This window comes from Ranitomeya variabilis, chromosome 5, assembly GCF_051348905.1.
Source record: "Ranitomeya variabilis isolate aRanVar5 chromosome 5, aRanVar5.hap1, whole genome shotgun sequence".
Lineage (NCBI taxonomy): Eukaryota > Metazoa > Chordata > Amphibia > Anura > Dendrobatidae > Ranitomeya > Ranitomeya variabilis.
Genome location: NC_135236.1, coordinates 543,939,192 through 543,965,913, shown reverse-complemented (window position 1 = coordinate 543,965,913; position 26,722 = coordinate 543,939,192). Strand labels below are relative to the sequence as shown.

The 26,722-nt window shown below is 42.2% G+C and overlaps 1 protein-coding gene across 2 annotated transcripts in view; it reads left to right on the top strand.

The window, feature by feature from the left end:
* GNPDA1 (glucosamine-6-phosphate deaminase 1) overlaps nucleotides 1-26,722 on the top strand; it is an 84,205-nt gene that overhangs the window by 7,149 nt on the left and 50,334 nt on the right. For both annotated transcript variants that reach the window (XM_077265845.1, XM_077265847.1), the window contains exons 2-4: nucleotides 21,174-21,303; nucleotides 21,676-21,777; nucleotides 24,755-24,937. In XM_077265845.1, coding sequence (XP_077121960.1) covers nucleotides 21,180-21,303; nucleotides 21,676-21,777; nucleotides 24,755-24,937 — 409 coding nt within the window. In that variant the 5' untranslated portion in view covers nucleotides 21,174-21,179. The remainder of the gene's footprint in view (nucleotides 1-21,173; nucleotides 21,304-21,675; nucleotides 21,778-24,754; nucleotides 24,938-26,722) is intronic.

Sequence of the window (26,722 nt, the reverse complement as noted above, 5' to 3'; positions counted from 1 at the left end):
AAAAACGTCAGCTCAGCACGCAAAAAATAAGCCCTCAACCGACCCCAGATCTTGAAAAATGGAGACGCTACGAGTATCGGAAAATGGCACTTTTTTTTTTTTTTTTTTTTAAGCAAAGTTTTGAATTTTTTCTCACCACTTGGATAAAAAATAACCTAGACATATTAGGTGTCTATGAACTCGTAATGACCTAGAGAATCACAATGGCAGGTCAGTTTTAGCATTTAGTGAACCTAGCAAAAAAGCCAAACAAAAAACAAGTGTGGGATTGCACTTTTTTTGCAATTTCACCGCACTGCACCGTTTTCTAGTAAAAGACATGGTAAAACGAATGGTGTCGTTCAAAAGTACAACTCGTCCCGCAAAAAATAAGCCCTCACATGGCCATATTGACGGAAAAATAAAAAAGTTATGGCTCTGGGAAGGAGGGGAGCGAAAAACAAAAACGCAAAAACAAAAAAGGGCCGCGACTTGAAGGGGTTAAAAACTGCATTTTGTTTATTTAATTTTTTTTTGTCAAATATTTGAAACTTACTTGGTGATCTGAAATATTTAAGAGTAACAAACATGCAAAAGAAAAAAAAATCAGGAAGGGGGCAAACAGTTTTTCACGCAACTGTACGTTCCCATTTTGTGGGGGATTTTCAACATATGCCCCAACGGGGACACAGAAAACAATGTGAAAGCACCGTAAGACTCATTCAAATGAGTGGGACAGTCTGCAGTGGATAAAGCTACTGCTATGCCTTACCTTTAAAACATCTACAATAAAGGATCCAGGGTGGGGTGTAAGAAAACACAGCTACACTTTCCTCCAGCACCATTCCTTCATAATTGCTGCTGCACCCCCCCCCCCCCACGTGCTGCTGGCATCAACATATGACAGGGGAACATTATGCGACTGCTGCATCCAATCGGTGGCTCACCTGAGTTTGCCTTCACATTCCGGGCCAACTTCTGTTCGGATGAAAGGCTGCAGCCAATCAGTGGCTGTAGAGAGCGGACAATGGCGTGTGGATATTTGTATGTATATAGGAGGCTATGAGGGGGCTCACAGAGGCTGAGGGGGCTCACACAGTATATGTGGGGGCTCACCATTACCAGGACATTGCGCAGCCCACGCAGGACATTGCATAGGCAGCATGAATAGTAAAAAGTTGGTCACACAGGGTTAATAGCAGTGGTAACGGAGTGCATTACACTGCGGCATAACGCGGTCCGTTACCGCTGCCATTAACCCTGTGTGAGGGCAGACACGAGGGGAGTACGGAGCGGGCACTGACTGCGGGGAGGTAGGAGCGGCAATTTTTCCGCCGGACTGTGCCCGTCGCTGATTGGTCGTGGCAAAACAGCCACAACCAATCAGCGACTTGGATTACATGACAGACAGAGGCCGCGACCAATGAATATCCGTGACAGACAGAAAGAAGGACAGAAAAGACGGAAATGACACTTAGACAATTATATAGTAGATAGTATGGTAATATTAATATTGTGAAGAATTAATTTCCTCCACAAGTCACTGTCTCTCATGTGGCCTCATAGGAAAATTAATTGCCAACCCCTGGTCAAGTGGATCACTAATCATGCGTCGTATCTTTGCCTCAATGGCAATTGTATTTGCTAAACGTCCATATTTTGGGACTGAAATCTAAGGTAATGATAGGTTTGTGTGCATAATAATACCCTAAAGGAAACTGTCATCATGAAAACTATTTGCAAATATAGGATTAACCTGCAAGTAGATGACTTAATAATTCTGCATGGTGCATTAGCTCCTGTTAGCTACACTTTTAGTAAGGAGACTTGACCTCAATGTAATGCTCTTTACCTGTGGATTAAAGGGAACCTGTCACCCCCAAAATGGAAGTTGAGCTAAGCCCACCGGCATCAGGGGCTTATCTACAGCATTCTGTAATGCTGTAGATAAGCCCCCGATGTAACCTGAAAGATGAGAAAAAGAGGTTAGATTATACTCACCCAGGGGCGGTCCCGCTGCGGTGGGCATCATGGTCCGTTCCGGGGCCTCCCATCTTCTTACGATCACGTCCTCTTCTTGTCTTCACACCGCAGCTCCGGTGCAGGCGTACTTTGTCTGCCCTGTTAACGGCAGAGCAAAGTACTGCAGTGCGCAGGGAAAGGTCAGAGAGGCCCTGCGCACTGCAGTACTTTGCTGTGCTATCAACAGGGCAGACAAAGTAGCCTGCGCCGGAGCCGCTGCAAGAAGACAAGAGGACGTCATCCTATGAAGATAGGATGTCCCGGACCGGACCTTGACGCCCATCGGACTGGACCGCAGTGGGAACGCCCCTGGGTGAGTATAATCTAACCTATCTTTCTCATCTTTCAGGATACATTGGGGGCTTATCTACAGCATTCCAGAATTCTGTAGATAAGCCCCTGATGCCGGTGGGCTTAGCTCAACTTCCATTTTGGGGATGACAGGTTCCCTTTAAGATTGCATCTGCAGATAAACTGCATTTCCCAAGGTAACAGGTTTTTTTTTTTTCTTGTTGTGCTTTTTTGTTAGAAAACTCTTTTGCAAGCTGCTCTAGTCATAAATAACGGTAATTCAAACCAAGTATTTCTTACCCTTCCAGGGTCCAGCATCGGTTCTCTACTGCTACAAAAAACGGGGGCAGCAGTGAATTCTGTTGCTCTTGCCAGCTACCCACACAGAGGCCGGGGACAGACCTAACGTATAAAAATACGGTCCGATTTTAACTGCCGAGATACGCAGAAAAGTTCCTGAACAGTGATCCGTATTCAATGCAAGGATGTGATTTTGTTTTGTTTTTTCCCAAAAAGTATCCGTATGGCGAGATTTTCTCGCCGGTTTGCAAAATCAACATATAATGGATCCATGGGCTCAAATCTATCTATCTATCTACCTATCTATCTATCTATCTATAAAAATTGGGACAGCATCCTGTACTACCTCAATAGTGTGCAAAGCTATCCCAACCAGCAGTCCAAAAAAGCCTCCAGTTATAATGACAAAAAAAGAAAAGCAGCACAAAAAGTAATAAAAAAGTGGACTTTATTGCCTGAGCGGCGTGGCAGCGTTTCGGATACAAAATCCTTTTTCAAGCAATGAACACATAGGTGAGACAACCCTTTATACAAAAAACATGCATATCCAATTACAAAATTCATTGTTTATAATATCATAAATACCAGGCACATATAAGTATCAACAGTCCATAAAATAGTGTATTAATGTGACAAATAATATCCTTACTAAATTTATTGTCAGTGAGCACATTATACCACATATTGTGCGATTGTGTTTAAAATTTGCTCAATGAGCAATTAGTAATTTATAAAATACCAGGTGTCTCAATCCTTAAAATCATGATAGCAGCGAACTTACACACAATGTTGTTTTCATCTGTACCATGGTCTCCGGCGTCCTATCGCACCTACTGCGCAGGTCAGTGACGTCCGCATCAACAGACCCACACTGCAATAGCTCGCAGTTGCGCAGGACCACCAAGAAGACCGCGGCGCCATTTTGTTTAAGGGAAAAACTGCCATATATAATATCGATTCTCTGGCATCAAAATTAGACAAAATAAATAAAGATATGCCTAATAAACATCGTCTGGTTCTTATTTAACAAAATAACAATAATATATAACACCAGGAAACAAGAGAAAAAAACTCTCTCATATATCTAATGGGACAGATACAGATGAGCCAACCGCAGGATTTAAAGGGCCAGGGCATAAGCCCAAATAGTCATTAGCTCTGGGATACCCTCTCCAATTAATTGGGGCATCCCATTCCGCAATCTGGATACGGAGGCATTTGGGGTCGGCAACCCCCCGCATAACTCTAATCCATTAATGACATAATAGGACCCATATCCATGGCTACATCACTTATATCCTACTAAAGATAAGTATCAACAAAGACACAAAGTTAGAATTGTTCCTGATATTCAAAGTTTATTATTTTTTCATATTTATACTTTATATTTATTTTTCACACACATATCAAGTATGTAAAAAGAGCCGGAAGATGTGGAGGCCAAAAATATAAATGAAGAAAATTAATCATTTCGTAAACAAAAAAGATTATTTTAAACATTCGATTTTCAGAATGGGACACCTGGAATAAAACAAGAGAAAAAGGAAAAAATTATTCCCCATTTTCACATAGAATACATCACTTACTTAATCCATGAGAAAAGGTAGTAACCAAACTGTATATCACATAACTTGACTAAGTTTAAAGTCTACATTAAGGCCATGCGGTTTCAGAGTGTTTAATCTCTTTATCCACTCCAATTCTCTTCTCTTTAGCAACTGCACTCGATCACCCCCTCTCCTTTGTACAGGTATCATATCTATAATTCGAAAACGCAACTCTCTCTGTGTGGGATTTTTCCACAAAATGTTTAGAGACAGGTAGATCCATACGTTTTTTCCTTATGGTATGTCGGTGTTGATTGATTCTTGTTTTAAAATCACACGTAGTCTCACCGACATACCATAAGGAACAAGGACATTGCAACAAGTAGATAACAAAATCTGAGTCACATGTCAGAAAATGTTGAATTTTATACTCCTCATTAGTGATAGGATGGAAAAAATTGGAACCCTTGAGTATCAGGCTACAATTAACACACGACAAACATGGATAACACCCCCTTCTATTAAGGCCAGTAAGTGTACTTTGGCCTTGCTTCTTAAAAGAACCTATATCTGATTTGATCAGAGTGGAGGCAATAGTGCGATTTCTTTTGTACGAAAAAATTGGAGGTTTGGAGAATTTTCACCTGGGGTAAGCAATTATGCAACATCCCCCAATGCTTACATACAATATCAGCGATTTTATTGCTTTCCTCACAAAAGGAGGTCACAAAAGGAATACGATCAAGTTCCTTTACTCTTGACTTTTTTTGAAATAGATCTTTTCTTGATAGTGTGTCAACTTTTTTTCTTTTGTTTCTGCAAAAGGTTTTTCGGGTAACCTCTATCAGAAATTTTTCTTAAAATCACTTCAGTTGATTTTTCCAGAGAATCTGCATCACTTTCAATTATTTTTATTCGCATTAGTTGACTATATGGAATAGATTTTTTTTGTTTTCCGTGGATGTTGGCTGTTAAACAACAATAAATCATTTTTATCGGTCGTTTTAGTATACAGTTGAGTGACCAATTTGTCATTCTCAATTCGGACATTCACGTCCAAAAACTGTATATTTGTGTCCGAGTATACTAGAGTAAATTTAATTGTCTCATCAATCATATTCAAATAACCATTAAATTCATGTAGCATGTCTTCAGTTCCAGTCCAAATGAGGAAGACATCGTCTATGTATCTCCACCACGCAGCCACATAGCAAAAGTGGTGGGACACATAGACGAGGTCCTCCTCAAGGACACTCATAACGATATTTGCATACGCGGGCGCCATGTTCGCGCCCATGGCGGTCCCGCGTAATTGCAAATAAAAAGTATCTCCAAACAAAAAGTAATTTTTGGTCAGAACTAATTCCAAAAGTTGAACTAAAAATTCTCTAGCTTCTACAGAATAGTGTGTGGTCAATAATTTTTTATTTATTGCCTCCAACCCTCGACCATGATCAATGGACGTGTAAAGCGATGTGACATCAAACGATGCCAACATCACCTCACCTGTCACCTCAATACCACTTATTTTTTCCAGGAAATCTGTAATGTCCCGAACAAAGGACTCCGCACAACTGGCAATCGGATTAAGGACTTTATCAAGAAAAGTCCCAATTTTAGAAAAAATGGAGTCACAACCTGACACAATTGGTCTACCCGGCGGGTGTACGAGAGATTTGTGTATCTTGGGTAATATATACATCACCGGAGTGATTGGACATTGAACTGTCAAAAAATCGTAAACATCTTGATCAATAATATCTTTATCCAAAGCACTATCCAAAATATTCTTGATCTCTCTGGCAATAGCAAATTTAGGATCACAAGATAACCTCTCGTACACCCCCGGGTCCGCCAATTGTCTCTTCACTTCATCGATATATTCATTTTTATTGAGGACAACTACCGCACCACCTTTATCAGCTTTTTTTTATAATAATTTCCCCATCATGTGTCAAATCATTTAGGGCTTCAATTTCACCTGCTGTCATATTTGGGTGATTGAATTTTCTTGGGGAGTTTTTTCTCAATTTTTCAATATCGCCACACACCACAGAAATAAAAGCATCAATTACTGGAGAATTTTCAGATGGGGTAAAGTTACTTTTTTTCTTTAAAGTCAGTTCTTTTAAATCAAGTTCACTAGTGGGAATTTTTTTCTGTGCCTGCATTATAAGAAAACCACTCCTTTAGTTTTATTGATCTAAAGAAATGCTGCAGGTCCACACTCAACTGAAACCAATTAACATGTGTACTGAGTCCAAAAGACAAACCCTTATTCAATACTGAAATCTGATCATTAGTGAGTATTTTATCTATCTTATCTATCTCTATCTATCTATCTATCTATCTCAGAGCTAGATAGTATAAGAGCCGGTAATTCAATTGCCGACTTTTTCTAACTCCTTACTAAACCCGACAGTATATGAGACATGGTTTACATACAGTAAACCGTTTCATATCCGTTATATTTGTACATATTCCTCACTAATAATGTTAGTAGTTTGTGTGTGCAAAATTTGGGAGCTCTAGGTGTTACAATAAAGGGTAAAATCACGGAAAGAACTGGCGTGGGCTCCTGCGCAATTTTCTCCGCCAGAGTGGGAAAGCCAGTGACTGAGGGCAGATATTAATAGCCTAGAGAGGGACCATGGTTTTTGGTCCCCCCCCCCCTGGCTAAAAACATCTGTAAGATGCACCTATTCTGGCACTTAGCCACTCTCTCCCACTCCCGAGTAGCGGTGGGATATGGGGTAATAAAGGGTTAATGTCACCTTGCTAATGTAAGGTGACATTAAGCCTGGTTAATAATGGAGAGATGTCAATAAGACACCTATCCATTATCAATTCAGTAGTAGTAAAGGGTTAATAAAACACACTCACACTCACACTCTATGAATAAAGTATTTTAATGAAATAAATAAACACCGGGTTTAAATATCTTTATTGTACGTTCAATCCACCTGAAGATCCTCATTCTTCGGGAAAAAAAGGAAAATAAAAAAGCAACAATATCCCATACCTGTCGGCCGTACAGTCATGTCCCACGCTGTAAATCCATCTGAAGGAGCCTGCTAAACTCGTATGAACTGTAGCATGAGAAAATATTCAGAAAAATTCCCACGCTACAGTTCATATGAGTTTATGCCACCAGGGGGCGCAGGTTCGGTGACGGCACCGCAAGTCAACAAAGCTACGTTACCTGCATTCCATTCATTCCCCAGTCTTTTACAGCCATGAGCGGCTGCATTAGCAGGCTCCTGATTGTAAATGTATTTACAGCTGATGGAAGCTGCCCCATAGAGAAACATTGGTCCGTGTGCAATGTGGTGTTTTTGCACCTCTCCCTCATCCGTATTTCTCTCTAGTGTGACGTGGGCCTAAGCTTTGTTGATTTGGCACCAGTGATATCAATTCTGCAGATAAAGACTGGGGTAGTGGGATAAGGCTATGTGCGCACGTTGAGTATTTGCTTACAGAAATTTCTGCATCTCTTGGCAGGAAAAACGCTGTTGCAAAAACATGCGTTTTTGGTGTGTTATTGTACAGCAATGAAGGTTTTTGTTTTTTTAAGCTAAATAAAAATATTTCCAAAAAACAACTTTTTGTTATTGTAATTTCTTGGTTCAACACAACTTTTCTCATGCTGATGCAGTGGCATCAGTAATGGGATTAGGGCTTGGTGTCAGCAGCTGTTACATTAGCTGACCTGTGGTAAGCTTTTTACCGCAGGTCAGAGTTACAGCTGGGGGATCATGCGGACATCTGACAGCATGACTCCGCAGCGCTGTGACTGACAGTCTTACTGGTGGTAGCGTTACCGCCAATAAGAACCTCCGTGCCGGTGTTTCCCACACTGTGACACAAATGATTCCATATAGTTTTTGGCCCATTTCCCTTTAGAAAAAAATGCATAAAAAATGCACTGTGTGCACACAGCCTAAAGCTGTATTTGGACCTGGGAAAGGTAAGTAATACTCAGTTGGTTTTTTTTTTTTTTTTTTTTTCCCTTCATTTTGCCCAGCTGCCAAAATACACTTCTGAAAGAAGAAAATACTTACTGAAATACGGCGCACACTTACATCATATGTTTCTGGCATCTTCCCTGGCAGATGACTGCTAATCAGCCACCATCTGCCTCTAACAGCTGGTGGTGGAGAGGAGCCTGGAGATATTGGCCTATTAAACGCTGCTTTCAATCTTTGACAGCAGCATTTACTGCACGCTGACAGGGGAAGCATTACCCCCCCCCCCATATCCTGATATATCGCGGGGCACGGATGGGTTGGCATGGCTTCCAGAGTTCATCTGAAGACCTCCTTTGCCTGTCATGACAGTTCATCTGTAAGGGTAGGTGCACACGGTCAGTGGACGCTGTGTACTGCCGCAGCGTCAAACCCTCAGTGTCCAGATATTACAACATAGTGGATGGGATTTCTAGAAATCCTATGTCCACTATGAGTGCACAAACGCCCGCAGCTTACCTGCGATGACGGACATGCGGCGCGTCTTTCCAGACAGCAGCATGTCAATTTGTCTTGTGGAGACGCTCAGATAGATCTCATCCGTACAATGTATTGGATGTGGTGATTCTGCACGGTTCAATGAACACATCCAGAATCGCCTGCATTCAATAGCCGGCAGCGCTTTTGATGCAGCGGGCATGTGCTGCTGCCGTATCCGGACCATGTGCACTCTCCCTTAAAATTAACATATGGCTGGCATTCATAGGAAATCATGATTTTTGCTGTACACAGCAGTACTATAGTATTGTGTATGGTACAAGTGATCAGATGATCACAGGTTCAAGTACCTAAGGGACTAACAAATACAAAAGAAAGTGAGGGGGAGAATATAAGGGTATGTGCACACGTTCAGGTTTTTTCGCGATAAAAACGCTATAAAAACTAATTAAAAACACATACATTATGCATCCTGTCATTTAGAATGTATTCTGCATGTTTTGTGCACATGGTACGTTTTTTTTTCCGCAAAAAAAACGCATCGCGGTAAAAAAAGCAGCATGTTCATTAATTTTGCGGATTTTCTGCATTTTTCCCGCAATTCTATGCATTTGGGAAAAAACGCACAAACGCGTCAAAAACGCAAAAAAAAAAACGCATGCGGATTTCTGGCAGAAATGTCCGGTTTTTGTCAGGAAAATTTCTGCACGAAATCCTGACGTGTGCACATACCCTAAAGGTTCGAATTGCCCCTCTTTTATCTATCCTAAATTAATTTAAAAAGTCACTAATTAACCCAATCGGTAAATGGTGTATTAAGAAAAAAATCTAAATACCAGAGTTACCATTTTTCGGACTCCGCAACACTGCAAACAAAATGCAATAAGGGTGAATCAAAACATATCAACCCCAAAATGGTAGACATCCCCCCCCAAAAAAGCAACACACTTGCAATTTTACCCTGATTAGACAAGAATGGGTTGCATCAGTAAGGTTGCTCAGGAGCTGATATCCAACTGCCAGGGCAGATTGCAGAAATCTTGAAAAATAAGGGTTAGCTCTGTAAATCTTTTTGCATGAACTTGATGTATTTGTCAAATGTTTAAAAACTTATGCTACGCTTAGAATTTTACATCAGTAACCATAGAAACATCTGATTAAATGTCCTAAAAACACAGAGGCTGCAAACTTTGTGAAAAACAAAATTGTTGTCAGTCAACTTTTGGCCACAATTGTGTGAGTATGACCTCATTACACACAGGGAGTACAGAAGTGACTGCTCTGTGCTGCACCTAGCCTAGATGGCTTGATTGAAGTGGACACAGTGGGATTATAACACTACTTTCTACTGTCTGCAAGCTGGACATCCTTTTAAATATAATTACAAGAACTAGACTGACCTGCTTTTATTCAGAAAGAAAATTCAGAATTGACAGGATCCCTTTGTCAATGCATCTATTGGGAGTGGTGTGTCTTACACCTTGTTTGTGAGCTGGACAATGCATGGCCTGCTCTGTAACAAGCTTTAAGGCAACAAATAGAAACTTTCAGACTAAAACATAACATTCTAAAATGTATCTTTTTGGAAGTTCAAACCTAAAACTATTGTGTTAGAACTTTATACAGAAAATGAATGTAATATTCATTTTTAAGCTGGATGCCACCTTAAGGTCAGCATTCTAGTCAGGTAGATTCTCTGCTGTATGTTCAAATGGCATAATAAAAATTAGCAATTTGGCTAATGACATGGATGAAGGGATATAGGGACTCCAAGCTATGAATCTGCTGTTTTCATTCATTGTATTTGTTTGTCCACAGCGGTTGACTGAGGCACACTGCAGCCACCGCTGGGAGGCGGTGAGCTCATTACTCTTAAAACTAAAATATTGTTCCTGCTGACTTCTCATACTTAGAGAACCTGTCACCAGAAAAAAAAACACTGCAGGATAATAGCATCACTAATCTTTCCGGTGCTTGCACTTAGCCGAAAGCTGCGGGGAGAAAATTCACTTTTATTCCTCCCCTGCCCGGCAGCGTTCAGGTTTCTGTTACCACTATTGATAATACAGGGTGGAGGCTAAAACCACCCCTCTGACATTGGCTCTGCATTGGGGTTGGTGGACAGTCAGTGCAGGGAGTGCTCTGTATACTTAGAGCGGTGACTGCATCGCCTCTCTCCCAGTGACTGAAACCCGAGCACTGCCGGGGGAAAATTACGTTCATTTTCTCCCAGCAGTGTTTAGCTATGTGTGGGCCCTGGACAGGTTAATCACTCCCCAATATCTGCAGGTTAATAGTGTTTTTCTGGTGACAGGTTTCCTATAAAATCTACTATATATGTGCATGATTCTTGCTGGCTGTGCACAAGGTATTTATGACTACTTGAGTTATTGATTGGGGAATTAATTATTGACTTTCTGGCATAAAGTCATGGAAAGACCAGAGATGCCCCAAATTAATCAAATATGTATTAAATATTACAAGACTTGCTCCTCTTAAATTTGTCACTTTTTACACAAGCTAGCTTTGAAAACAAACGAAAACTGATGTTGAAAATGCCAGTCTTAATGAACTCCATCCTGACCGTGTACAAATCTGTTTTTTAGCTGGGACAGAACATTCTCATTCAGCACTAAATTGTTTTACTGTAATGCTGAGCGTAGCAACTTTACTGCAAAGGAAAAAACAAAACGGTGGCTGTAGAGATGGAGATTCTGAATCAGCAAAAAACTAAATATTCTGTGGGTTTATCATTCCACCGGAAGCTGCAGGAAAAGTTAATAGGTCAGCTTTTTACTGCTTTTTATATGATTTGCTGTTCCGGACATGTCTACAGATTTATTACCAGGAAGCTGCTGTGTACAGATGAAGCCCTTCAGTGCATGCCACTAATGTCAGTGACAAGTTCCTGAAATGTATTCATACACACTTTGAAGCAACTGCTAATTTACCTTACATGACTTTAGCAATTATGAAAACCTACATGACCCTACTTTTGGCCATCTAAGGGTACTGTCACACACTGCCATTTTGATCGCTACGACGGTACGATTCGTGACGTTCTAGCGATATCGTTACGATATCGCAGTGTCTGACACGCAGCAGCGATCAGGGATCCTGCTGAGAATCGTACGTCGTAGCAGATCGTATGGAACTTTCTTTCGTCGCTTGATCACCCGCTGACATCGCTGGATCGTTGTGTGTGACAGCGATCCAGCGATGTGTTCGCTTGTAACCAGGGTAAACATCGGGTAACTAAGCGCAGGGCCGCGCTTAGTAACCCGATGTTTACCGTGGTTACCAGCGTAAACGTAAAAAAAAACAAACAGTACATACTTACATTCCGGTGTCTGTCCTCCGGCGTCTCAGCTTCTCTGCAGTGTGAGCGCCGGCCAGCCAGAAAGCGAGCACAGCGGTGACGTCTGACGTCACCGCTCTGCTTTCCGGCTATGGCGCTTACACAGTGGAGAGAAGCAGAACGCCGGGGACAGACACCGGAATGTAAGTATGTACTGTTTGTTTTTTTTTACGTTTACGCTGGTAACCACGGTAAACATCGGGTTACTAAGCGCGGCCCTGCGCTTAGTTACCCGATGTTTACCCTGGTTACCGGGGACTTCGGCATCGCTCCAGCGCCGTGATTGCAACGTGTGACCGCAGTCTACGACGCTGGAGCGATAATCATACGATCGCTGCGACGTCACGGATCGTGCCGTCGTAGCGATTAAAATGGTACTGTGTGACAGTACCCTTAGTAAACGCTGCAGGTTGGATGCTGCGTACATCTGCAGCGTCAAACCTGCAGCGTCCAGATGTTACAGAATAGTGGATGGGATTTCAAGAAATCCATGTCCACTGTGCGTTCAAAGACGCAGGTGGCAGACCTGCGTAAACCGACATGCGGCGCGTCTTTCCAGATGCTCAGTCTCCACAAGATAAATAGCACCGTTCTAAATACAGGATGCGGTGATTCCGCATGGTTCAATGAACACGTGCAGAATCACCGCGCGTACAAAAAAAAAATAAAATGGCGTGGGGTCACTATTTGTTAACCAGCCAGAGTAAAGCAGACTACTGGAACTGGTATTTCAGGCTGATAAGGAGATAATATCCATGAACCTTACCACAGCAAAAATAGGGGGATCCTCTCCAAGAAAAAAAAATGGCGTGAGGTCCCTCTATATTTGTTAACCAGCCAAGTAAAAAGCAGACTGCTGCGGTCCGGTATTCTCAGGCTGGCGAGGCCCATACATTTTGGCCCTCACCAGCCTAAAAATAACAGCCCGCAGCAGCCCCACAATTGGCGCATCCAAAGATGTACCAATTGTAGCACTTTACCTGGCTCTCCCCACTTACCCTGTAGCGGTGGCAAGTGGGGTAATATTTGTGGGGTTGATGTCACCGGACATGAAGCCCACGGCTTAGTAATGGAGAGGCGTCTATAAGACACCTATCCATTACTAATCCTATCGTTGTTACATGTTAAATAAAGACACAGCCAGAATAAAGTATTTTAATGGAATAAAACACAACACCATTTTCCATTTGTATTATTAATCCTAATCCATGCGACGCCTTCGATCTCCTGTAATAAAAATGAAATAATAAACCAACACAAATACTTCCTGTCTGACGTAGTCCTAAATAACGAGTGTCCCACGACGATCTCCAGCTCTGTTACAACTGAATGCCTGGCTCAGCCTGACATCCAGACACAGCAGAGCTTGTAGATGACCACCGGAGATAACTCTTTCCCCGGCGGTCACCTGCACTACAGTTCTCACGGTCAGCTGACTGTGAGAACTTACCTAGTGACCGGAGATAACCCCGGCGGTCATGTGCACAGCAGTTCTCGCGGTCAGCTCGGTCATCGCGAGAACTGCAGTGGATGTAAACTTCCAGCTTTGTCACAAGGTAAGACATTATTTAAATTAGTACTTATGCATAGTAAGCTGCGTTCCCAGAGTTATTACGCATGTGACTATAAAGATGCGGTTTTACTGTATCTAATGATAGTCAATGGGAAATCTATGCTGCGTCTCCGCAACATAGACATGCTGCAGTCTAGAAAAACGCTCCGCATGTCTGGTTACGCACTATGCTGTAACATTTGGACCCTGCGGGTTTGACGCTTCGGATGTACGCAGCGTCATACCCGCAGTGTTTACTGACCATGGAAACGTACCCTGATAAAACAAATGCCTAAGAAAAGGAAACATGTTACCACGGTTTCCATAAAGACTAATTTAATAATTCATAATTTTATTATTTCTCATAGTAAATGCAATTTATTTTGCATTTGTTCATCTCGCTACCTTACAAAATAAGGAAAAACTATTGATGAAAAAGTCGTGTATCCCAAAATAGTGTGGTACCTATAAAACCTACAGCTGATTATACACGAAGAACAAGACAAAAAAAAATTGTGGCTGCTGGAATGCTTCAAAGAAGGAACAAAAATAGTAATGATTAAAGCCAAATTAAACTTTCTTTAAGTGTTAAACTATGATCCCTCAAAGGTGACTTTTTTAATTTTTTTATTATACACCTAAGAACTTACCGGTAGGTTGTGGCAAACTACCTGCTTAGCATGAATCTCCTCCGGTTCAGAGCAGTCAGGGATTGCTCCTGCTGGCAATTCTGCAGCTTCTGTTGATGTCCCGTTGACACAGTGGCTGCTATTCTTCTTCTACTATGCTCTGTTGACTTGGTGTTGCTGCGAATATCATGCTGATTGACAGCCAGTTATCTGCTGCCTGACTGTGGGCAGCCAGCTGTCAATCAGCATGATGTGGGCAGTAAAGCCTTGTCGACAGAGTAGAGTGGAGGACAAAGAGCTGTTCTGAGATCAAATTAAGCAGTAGATTTGCCGCCAGGAGCGGTCTGTGACCACTCTAAGCCGGCAGGATAGGCAGGGCTGGTAGTTGGCAACTACCTGCCTATCTGTTCTTGGACTCGTGCGAAATAATAAAATGGTCCTGGATAATGCCATTAAATTCAAAATTTGCCACATTTTGTTTACCCTTTTATAGTTTGTGGCAGACTTTTTGTTTTTCTGATGATACACTGATACACTCTCTTTCAGAATTTATTATGTGAGGCATACATACCTGTAAATCCAGCACAGGCCTGCTTCAATGATGAGGCCACGATACCCCCCCATTTTCTCTAGTCACCTTCCACGACGGCATATGGAGGTTGCCTCTTTGCCCTAATGGGGAACAGGAAATGGAGAGGTTAAAAGGCCCTCCCACCTCCCTCTCACCAGTGTCTTTTCCTGTTCCCCATGGGACAGGAGAGGTTTACTTCGTATGCAGTGGTGGCCGGTGACTGCTGCATCTTACAAGCGTCGGCTTGTGTGTAACCGGGCAGCATGGGGTCGTATCTTACCTCCCCTCCTATGCTGCTCCCGTCGCGCCGCACTGCGGTGTCCTCGGGACCTGTGCCTAGCCTTCCCGCGCCCCCGTGAGGGCAAAGCAGGCTAGTGTTTCTGACCGGAGTCCTCCTGGAGCTCTCCGGTCTCCTTCCCCTCCACACACGCTGCTGGCAACCCGGAAGTGATCGCGCGCGTCACTTCCGGTCCTTTCTGCGCTCCCTGGAGGCACTTCCGCCGGCGGTGTCTCGTGCAGGACGGCGTCCTCCACGCTGGACTATGGAGGGGAAGAGGTGATCGCTGGGGGCAGGTGCATTCCACCGTGTATAAAACCTGCCAGAAAACGTCGCAGGTAAGACTGTTCCTGTCATGGAGAGCGGTACCTGCCCTGCGCTTGCAGAGCCCAGCGCTGCCCCTGCCACAGTAAGTGCCGCAGGGACAGGGGTCCTTAGGTAGTAACTTTGGGGTATCCTTGGTCACTCTCTCTCTCCCCTCTCATTGCAGGGAGAAAGTTCTACCCCCAAAACTACTGTTAAAAAGAAGTGTGCCATCTGTACCATTAAGCTGCCACCTTCATGGGAGAAAAAACTCTGCAGGACCTGTACTGACAAAGTTGTCAGGGCAGAGCAACCTTCTTTACTAGAGGAAATCCGATCCCTGGTCAAGCAAGAGGTGCAATCCTCCCTAGCAGCCTTTACCCCTCCACCCCCTCCGCCACCCCCTCCGCCACACTCTCCAGCCAAAAAAAGGAAGATCCAGGAAGAGGATTCTGAATCTGAGTCAGACCTCTCTTATGCCTCATCCTCAGGTCGTCAGGAGGAATCTGCATCCTCTATTACATCTGAGGCCAGAAAATATCTCTTTTCTTCTGACTGGATTGAGGACTTAGTAGCCGCAGTACGCAGTACTATGGGGCTGGAGGAGGAACCAGAACCCCAGTCCATACAGGACCAGATGTTTGGTGGCATAACTAAGGGTAAACGGGTGGGGTTTCCAATCCACCAGAATATTTCCGATATGATTGACCAAGAGTGGGAATTACCTGAAAAGCGCCTCAGTACTCCATCCGAGATGAAGCGTAGATTCCCCTTAGAAGGCGAAATGACCAAATGGGATGTCCCTAAAGTTGACTCTCAGGTGGCAAGAGTGGCTAAAAGAACGGCTCTTCCATTTGAGGACTCGTCACAATTAAAGGATCCGATGGACAGGAAGATAGAGAGTCTATTAAAGAAATCATGGGAGACCTCCTCGGTAGCCCTCAAAGCTAATATCGCATCAACATGCGTGGCTAGAGCTCTATTCCGCTGGATAGGTGAACTGGAGTCTCACATATCCCAGGGCACTTCAAGAGCTGAGTTGTTAGACTCCCTTCCTAGTCTCCTTAGAGCCACGGGTTTCCTAGCAGATTCTTCCATGGAAACGATCAGAATTGCTGCAAGGTCGTTAGTACAGACTAACTCGGCCAGAAGGGCGCTGTGGTTAAAAATGTGGTCTGGTGATATCACCTCCAAAGCCAAGTTATGCGCATACCATTTAAAGGTAACTACGTCTTCGGGCCTTCTCTTGATGACATCTTGGAGAAAGCAACCGATAAAAAGAAAGCCCTCCCAGAACAAAAAACTCCCAAAAAGAAGTTTTTTCGTCCCTTTCAGTCCCAAACCTCTCAGAGAGGGAAAGGCAAGTCCGGGAGGTGGAGTTACCCGAAGGGAGGGGGGAGAAACATCCTCATCCCTCGGCAACAGCAGCAGCAGTCTCAACAGGAGAAACGGTGACTTCGATCCAGTGGGGGGGAGACTTTCAAATTTTTACTCCCAGTGGCAAAACATCACCTCTTGCCCCTGGATCCTCAATATCATCAAAGAGGGTCTCCTAATAGAATTCATTTCCTCCCCCCCACGGGGTCTAAAAGTCACCTCCCTACCCTCCCTGAAAGATCAGTCAAAATTGGCGTCCGGTCTCAGAGCCCTAAAGATGTCAGGTGCGATATCCCAGATACCGGAATCGGAGAGGGATCACGGCCACTACTCTCGCTTATTCCTGGTTCCCAAGCCATCGGGCGAGTCCCGGGTCATTATAAATCTAAAGAATCTCAATCGGCATATAAAGTACCGAAGATTCAAGATGGAATCAGTGAAGAATGCCATCCCCTTGATAGGTCCACACTACTTCATGGCCACTCTCGATCTGAAAGATGCCTACTTTCACATCCCTATTCACCAAAGACATCGCCAATACCTCAAATTCGCTGTACAGAGAGGGCGTCTGATAGAGCACTATCAATTCAACGTCCTCCCATTTGGAATTTCCTCGGCTCCAAGAGTATTTTCCAAAATAATGGGGGAGGTAGTCTCCTTTATCCGGAAGCAAGGCGTCTGTATAGTACCGTACCTAGACGACCTTCTGATAATAGCTCCTTCCAAACAGGCCCTGGAGTCCCATGTATCCAAGACTCTCGAAATCCTGACATCTCTTGGATGGGTGCCGAATCTGGAAAAATCTCACCTACGACCCTCCAAATGCAGGAAATTCCTGGGAGTTCTCCTGGACTCGGCAAAACAAATGTCCTTCCTCCCAGTGGAACACCGTCAAACCCTTTTATCAAAGGTCAAAACGTTCAGGGACACCAGATCCCCTACAGTCAGAGTAGGCATGTCTCTTGTGGGCTCGATGACAGCCTGCATTCAATCGGTACCATGGGCCCAAGCCCATTCCAGAATTCTTCAGGCACATATCTTGCAGAATTGGGACGGTCATCCCAATTCTTTAAACAAGAGGTTGTACACACCAGGTCGTGTCAAGGCCTCCCTGGCTTGGTGGATGTCCCCAAAAAATCTACAAAAAGGGGTCAGCTGGACGCAAGTCCCACTGACCACAGTAACAACGGACGCCAGCCAGAGAGGCTGGGGGGCCATGATAAATCACACCCCTTTCCAAGGTCTCTGGGACCAGTCAACAAGCAAGAAATCTTCCAACTACAGAGAGCTAAAAGCTGTAGAAGAAGCCCTACTAGTAGGAAGTCATCTAATCAAGGGACATCACGTTCGGATATATTCGGACAATGTGACCACGGTGGCCCACATCAGACATCAGGGCAGTTCAAAAAACAATTGCCTGAAGAATATATCTGCCCGGATATGCTCCTGGGCAGAAAGACATCTCTTATCTCTGACAGCGGTTCACCTGAAAGGCTCGTCCAACATTCAGGCAGACTATCTAAGTCGCCAAGACATACATCCGGGGGAATGGTGCCTGAGCAACCGAAGCTTCGAGATGCTGGTGAACAAATGGGGTCTCCCAGAAATCGACCTCTTTGCATCCAGCCGAAATGCGAAAGTCGAAGCATTCTTCTCTCTGAACCCCAGGGACGGCTCCAAAGGAGTGGATGCACTGGTCCAGAAGTGGAATTTCCGGCTAGCTTATGCGTTTCCACCAATCCCAATTCTGGCAAAAGTCTTACAGAAAGTGCGAGAAGAACAAACGCCTACCATATTGGTAGCTCCACTATGGCCCAAGAGGAGTTGGTACAACCTGATAGTGGACCTTCAGGTAGATGGGCCGCTCCACTTTCCGATAGAAAAAGACCTTCTTTCTCAAGGACCAATCCATCTCCTAGATGCCCACAAGTGGAATCTGGCAGCATGGCTACTGAAGCCCAAATATTAAGAGCAAGAGGACTATCAGAAGCAGTGGTTTCCACACTTCAAAAATCTAGGAAACCTGTAACCATTGCAATATATAATAAAATCTGGAAGAAATTTTCATCCTTCTGTCTTCCTGAGGTGCCGGATCCCTTCAACCTGAATATTTCAAAAATTCTAGACTTTTTGCAAAAGGGCTTAGAAATAGGCCTCAGGCCTAGCACCTTAAAAGTCCAGGTGTCCGCCCTCAGTTCAATATTTGATCAGGATCTGGCAAATCATCGCTGGATCAAGAGATTCATGATATCAGCTTCTAGAATGAACCCTAAGAAGCAAATAACAGTACCACTGTGGGATCTCAACCTAGTATTACAGGGGCTCACAGGTCCCCCCTTCGAACCATTATCCTCCTGCTCCCAGAAAAACCTAATCTACAAAACAATTTTTCTTGTGGCTATTACATCAGCAAGGAGGGTGGGAGAATTACAAGCTCTCTCAATAAGAGAACCATACCTAACCATTCGAGATGACTCTATAGTGCTGCGCCTAGACCCTTCCTTTCTCCCAAAGGTCGTATCGGACTTCCACCGCTCCCAGGAAATTATTCTACCTTCTTTTTGCCAAAATCCTGCAAATTCCAAAGAAGAGAGATTCCATATGCTGGATGTCAGGCGCACTGTATTGTTTTACTTAGAACAAACCAGTTCTTACAGAATTGACCACAATCTATTTATCCACCCATCAGGACAAAATAGGGGAAAAAAGGTAGCCAAAAGTACTATTGCCAACTGGATAAAGAAAGCAATAGCAGAAGCATACCTTGCTCAAGACAAAACTCCTCCAGTGGGAATCAAGGCTCATTCGACTAGATCAACCTCAGTCTCCTGGGCAGAAAGAGCAGGTGCATCAGCAGAGCAAATCTGCAGGGCAGCCACATGGTCTTCTTTGCATACCTTCTCCAGGCATTACAGATTGGATGTAATGCCCAACAAGGATTTAGCCTTCGGCCGGAAAGTACTCCAGGCCGTTGTCCCTCCCTAGCGCCAATCAGTTGGTATTCCTCCATATGCCGTCGTGGAAGGTGACTAGAGAAAATAGAATTATTCTTACCGTTAATTCGGTTTCTAGGAACCTTCCACGACGGCGCTAGTTCCCTCCCTATACTCCTGGATTTAAATCTGGGATTCAAGGTAAACCGGTGCTATGGTTTTCAGTTATAAGTCACTGGTGAGAGGGAGGTGGGAGGGCCTTTTAACCTCTCCATTTCCTGTTCCCCATTAGGGCAAAGAGGCAACCTCCATATGCCGTCGTGGAAGGTTCCTAGAAACCGAATTAACGGTAAGAATAATTCTATTTTTGGTGGGGGGGTTAACCTTCTTAACCATGTAATCTTAAGGGTGAAATGCAGAAGCTAATTTTAACCCCTTAATGACAGCCGATACGTCTTTTAACTGACCTGAGATGTAAGAGAATAGCCTCCCCATACAGATGACAATCCAGCAGCTGTTGGCTGTCTACTATAACTGATAACTTGCTGTATCAGCCACAGTCAGTGTTTGCACCATCCAAATCTATTTAACCCCTTAAATGCTGATGTCAATTGTGACTACATCATTATAAATGGTTAGCAAAGTGTGGGGGCTTCCTCTTTATCCAAATTGGTGCCCTCAGATCATGATTGTGTGGTCCTGATGTTTGCCAAGGCAATTCATGACCAAATAGCGGTCTTAGAGTCTGACGGCTGTTGTAGCCTGTTCAGAAGATAGCGGCATTTAGGTGGTAAAAATACACATTTTCATCTTTGTTATGCCACTTTGCATTAATTCCTGAAAATCACCTGAAGGGTTAATAAACTACCTGACAGCAGTTTTCAATATTTCAGGGGTTGCTGTTTTTAAAATGGTATCACTTTTGGGGGTTTCCTAATATATGGAACCATTAAAAGGCACTTCAATCATGGATAGGTCCCTAAACAAATTTTTCCTTCAAAAAATTAAAAATTACTGCTACATTTTTAAGCCTCCTAAAATGCTAACAAAATAAATGAATATTTTATAAATGGTGCTGAAGTAAAGCAGACATGTGGGAAATGTTATTTATTAATGTTTTAGTCTGTTATGACTATATGGATTAAAGGGATAATCATTCAAAGTTTGAAAATTGCTAATTTTTTTACATTTTTCTCAGATTTCTGATATTTTTTATAAATAAACACAAAACATATCGACCTAAATTTACCATTATCATAAAGTATAATGTGTCACAAAAAACAATCTCAAAATCACTGGAATATGTTGAAGCATTGCAAAGTTATTACCACATAAAGTAACACTGGTCAGTTTTCAAAAATTTGGCTCCGTCACTAAATGAGTTTTAAATTGTTACAAAGTTGAGCAACCTGCCTTGTACATTTGCGGTGTTGAAAGTAGAATCACACTTTCTGAACGCTGCCTTCAAATATACTTCCAGATACATCACCATTGTACTGAAAATGATTTAATTATTGTACGGCAGATGTGTTGCTTACATTTGACTCGTTCTTTGTATTTATTTTTTTTAGGTAAATATGAAACTCATAATTTTGGATGACTATGACCAGGCTAGTGAGTGGGCAGCCAAGTACATCAGAAATCGCATCATACATTTTAACCCAAGTGCTGAGAAGTATTTTACATTAGGCCTTCCTACAGGTAAGATGCAGTTCATTCCTTTTGATCTTTTTGAGATTTAGCAAATGGCCAGTATTGAGTCATTTTTTATGATAAATATACAGATTGAAGTCTTGCATTCTCCCACATACCTAATACAAAGTATTATAATGGCTTAGAATGTCTTCTCCATATGCCACGTAGGGTATATGGGTGATGTAATAATGGGAAGTCTACCGCTGAAGATCCCAATCTTCTAACTACAACAGAGAGCTGTCCATATAAGTCACATACAGTGGATTTAGTTAATGGGTACCATGTAATGTTTCCATATTGCATGTAATTGTATGGTAGGTTTTAGTAAGACTTTTAGCCTTTGATTTTCTATGGGTTCTCATCCTTGAAATATTGCAGGAAGCACACCTCTGGGATGCTACAAAAAGCTTATTGAATACCATAAAAATGGAGATCTTTCCTTCAAGTATGTTAAAACATTCAATATGGATGAATATGTTGGTGAGTCTTAAATTTTTTTTTTTTTTTTTTAATAAAGTCTACTGCATTAACAATAGAAATTATATGCACATTTCCATTCTACCTTTTGGCAGTTTGGGTAGCAGTTGTCTAATCTCACGTTAGCAAAGCCCATAACATTTTTTAACTTCTTCACAACATATGCTGTCTTTCCCTTTGATGCAGGCTCCGGCACGGAGTGGCATTTACCTTGCGTGCGTCACTAACTCCGCCTATGTAACATGATTGCAGTGCCGGGATGGGTCTGCATGACAACCGGGTGTCTGCAGGAGACCCTCCCATGGTTGTCATTGTCGATCTGCTATGAGCGCCGCCTTGTGGCTATGTGTAGCATATGTGATTAGAAGATCGTAGCTTCAAGTCTCCTAAGGAGACTACTGAAGCAAGTAAAGTGTGGACAAAAAATAAATAAAATTTTTTTTTTTTTTTTTTTTTAACATTTAAAAAAAATACACATTTGGTATCTCTGCAATCAGAAACGCCCGATTTATCAAAATATAAAACTAATTAATCCGATCGGTAAATAGCGTAATACAAATCAAAGCGCCATAATTTTGGGTTTTTTTTTGGTTGCTGCAACATTGCAAGTGATCAAAATATTGTGTTTACCTCAAAATAGTATCAATAAAAACTTCAGCTCTGCAACCAACAAAAATAAGCCCTCTCCCAGCCCCAAATATATGAATTGTCAGCCTATTGTGGTGATTGTTCCAGTGAGTAGTGTGAAATGGTTTGTCAACTTTTAGTTATATGGAGAATTACATAAAAATGAATACACCATTCTTCAACAATGTTTATATTAAAATTCTAATTTAATTACTTTAATTTTTCTGACCTTGTGTTCTCTTTATGACCTGAAAAGCTGGCAATAGCCTAGAGAACAACATGTGGAACAGGATGTAAAGGACAATGTTCTTGTAATTATTTCTGGATACTGTCTTCATGCTAAGCAGTGCATGCTGCCAAATGTAAAAATCCTAATAACCTTACAATATTTGTTTTATCACATACAAGCCATAGTCCGCAGCAGCAAGACATCATTAATTGGGACTGAAGTTCAGCATATAACTTAGGTTTTGATAAACACTATCTTTTTATATACTTTTTTTTTAATTTTTTTATTGTAATTGAAATAGCTTAAATTCTGTAATGATTAATTTGCAAAATACTTTTTACAAGGACTGAATTTTTTTTTTCTCCAATACATGCAGGTATATATCATTCCTAACCAGGCTGGCATATTGATATCTAAAGGGAAGTTGTCAGCTTTTATTGGCAACATTAGTCTGAGGGGTAGGTTCACAAGCATATAAAAGAAAAAAAGTTCAGAGTTTAATCCAGGAAAGTGGGACGATTTTTTTTATTTTCCCTCACTTGTCTTTAGTGTGTAGTCCGTATACATCGCATATACCTCGCAGCATCTCGTTACGGCACCAGCAGCCTCTTCCCCGCCGAGCAATCATGTGACCCACTCATTAAGGTAATGAATATTCACTCCGCCTATGGGAGTAGAGATGCGTGCATATTCATTACCTTAATGAGCGGGGCCACATGATCACTCGGCACAAGAAGAGCTGCTGGCTCGAATGAAGGAGATGCAGCGAGGGCGCACAGGAAGGCGAGTAGGATGTGTGCTGGCAGCCGGCAGCTGCAGGTGTCACTTTGCGCTATTACAGGTGGCACAGGCTTCAGCCACAGCTGCCTGTCTCCTGCCTCTGTAACCCCACTGCTCTGCCACTCCCCATCCCCGCCAGCTTTCTGGGTCAATTGACTCGTATAAGCTGAGGCGGGGCATTTTCAGCTTAAAAAAAGTGCTGAAAAACTCTGCTTTATACACGAGTATAAGTTAGGGGGGTGGAAACTTTTTGTCCCGATTTTACACATTTGCTTTTTTGTTGCTTTTTTTTTCTGCAGCCAAAACCTGATCTTTTGGAAGTAAAAAAGCAGCAGAAAGAAAGATTTTTCTGCGTTTTTCAGTATCCCAAAGTTCAGCTTTGCTTCCACCGTACACCCATGAACAATGCAAGGTGTTAGGCCACCAATGTAAGGCATATGTGACACCATAAAACCTTTATGGGAAAAAAGAGCAATTTAATACAATTAGTGTAAAAAGATTTTTATGCCTAAAAAAAGTGACTATTTTAAATAATAAAAAAAAGTTAATATGATATTATGAAAAAAATACACAATTGCAAATGTAAAAACCAGTGAGGGGAAGTTGAATTGGTCAGCCATAGTTTACTTAACACATTCACAGTGCATTGAGTAGGTCAAACATTGTTTACATTCACACATTGCTCGGGCATTAATTGGTCAGGCTTTGCCTACTTTAAGGCATATCACTAATTTGTAAACTACTAAGCCTAACTGCCATTATCGGGTGAGGAGATCAAGACATTTTGGTTTAAACCTGTGGAAAAATAAATAAATGGACTTCATATGCTGCTGTACGTGGTAGTTTTTTTTTTTCTCATTTAGAACGCTGTGAAAACTGATGGCAATGTTTTTGCTCCTTTTTTTATGTGCTCATTGTTTACTATGGGTGAAAAAGCACTGAAATTGACATGCTACAGTAAAAAAACAAAAAAAAAACCCAGTAGTTTTCCAATATAGTCAGAAAAAAACAAACAAATGTGTGCAGTAGTTATGAGCGAATGTGCTCGTACAAGGTGTTATCCGAGCATGCTCGTGTGCTAGCCAAGTGTCTTCGGAATGCTCGAAAACTATTTTGAGCACGCCGAAGACACTTGGGTAGCACACAAGCATGCTCGGATAACACGTTGGTTCATCATTAGTGTGTGTGAGACTTCTGAAATCTCATAGCTTTTGCTGGTACTGTAGAAAGCAGCTTTTAATTTGCATAAAATTTATTTTTTTCAACATTTTGAAAAATGTGGAATATATACACTACATGTGTGGGACTATGTAAAAAAATTTTTTTTTTTTCTTTGACCTATAGGATTACCCAGGGAACACCCTGAAAGCTATCATTCCTTTATGTGGAATAACTTATTTAAGCACATTGATATAATTCCCGAGAATGCTCACATCTTGGATGGAAATGCTCCAGATCTTCAGACTGAATGTAATTTATTTGAAGAAAAAATTAAGGCTGCTGGTGGAATAGAACTATTTGTTGGAGGTAAGAAAATGAATCTGATTGCCATTGACTATGGTCATAAGACTGTAAAGGGTGAATTTGTGGAATTTTTCGATTATATTTATTAAATTAAGCGTTCAACCTATGATTATGTGCATACATTAGTACAGTAGAGTGTTGACAGGAAAAAGATTGCATAAAAAACCCACGATGTTTCTGCATGTGTCGTCTTGGTCTGGTTTTTCTGTGTGGTACCAGAGAGCTGCCACTAGCCAATGCATGGCTCTGTGTTATGTCTCTGTACTTCTAGTGGGAGCTGAAAACTGTTGACAAGCCCTGGCAAAAATTATGGAATCACCGGCTTTGGAGGATGTTCATTCAGTTGTTTAATTTTGTAGAAAAAAAAAAGCATATCACAGACATGGCACAAAACTAAAGTCATTTCAAATGGAAACTTTCTGGCTTTAGTAAACACTAAAAGAAATCAAGAACAAAAAATGTGGTAGTTGGTAATGGTTACTTTTTTTTAACCAAGCATAGGGGAAAAATTATGGAATCGCTCAATTCTGAGGGAAAAAAGTATGAAATCACCCTGTAAATTTTCATACCCAAAAATAACACATACATCAAATTAGATCTGCTCGTTAGTCTGCATCTAAAAAGGAGTGATCACATCTTGGAGAGCTGTTGCACTATGTGGACTGACATGAATCATGGCTCCAACACGAGAGATGTCAATTGAAACAAAGGAGAGGATTATCAAACTCTCAAGTGGGTAACTCATCACGCAATGTTGCAAAAGATGTTGGTTGTTCAGTCAGCAGCGGTGTCTAAAATTTGGACCAAATACAGACAACATGGGAAGGTTGTTAAAGGCAAACATACTGGTAGACCAAGGAAGACATCAAAGCGTCAAGATCGGAAACTTAATATGTCTCCAAAACAGGAAATGCACAACAAAACAAATGAACGAATGGGTGGAAACTAGAGTCAACGTCTGTGACCGAACTGTAAGAAACCATCTAAGGGAAATGGGATTTACATACAGAAAAGCTAAACGAAAGCCATCATTAACACCTAAACAGAAAAAAGCAAGGTTACAATAGGCTAAGGAAAAGCAATCATGGACTGCGGATGACTGGATGAAATTCATATTCAGTGATGAATCGCAAATCTGCATTGGGCAAGGTGATGATGCTGGAACTTGTTTGGTGCCGTTCCAATGAGATTTATAAAGATGACTGCCTGAAGAGAACATGCAAATTTCCACAGTCATTGATGATATGGGGCTGCATGACAGGTAAAGGCACTGGGAAGATGGCTGTCATTACATCTTCAATATATGCACATATTCATATTGATATTTTGGACACTTTTCTTATCCCATCAATTGAAAGGATGATTGGGATGATGAAATCATTTTTCAAGATGATGATGCATCCTGCCATAGAGCAAAAAATGTGAAAACATTCCTTGAAAAAAGACACACAAGGTCAATGTCATGGCCTGCAAATAGTCCAGATCTCAATCCAATTGAAAATCTTTGGAAGTTGAAGAAAATGGTCCATGACAAGGCTCCAACCTGCAAAGCTGATCTGGCAACAGCAATCAGAGACAGTTGGAGCCAGATTGATGAAGAGTACTGTTTGACACTCAATAAGTCCATGCCTCAGAGACTGCAAGCTGTAAGGCTAGGTTCCCATTGCGTTAATGGGATAGCGCTAACGGACAGCGTTGCACGGCGAAATTAACGCCGTGCACCGCGTCCGTTAGCGCTCCCATTGCCGGCAATGTTAGAGCGCATTGCTAGCGCGTGTCATTTTCGGC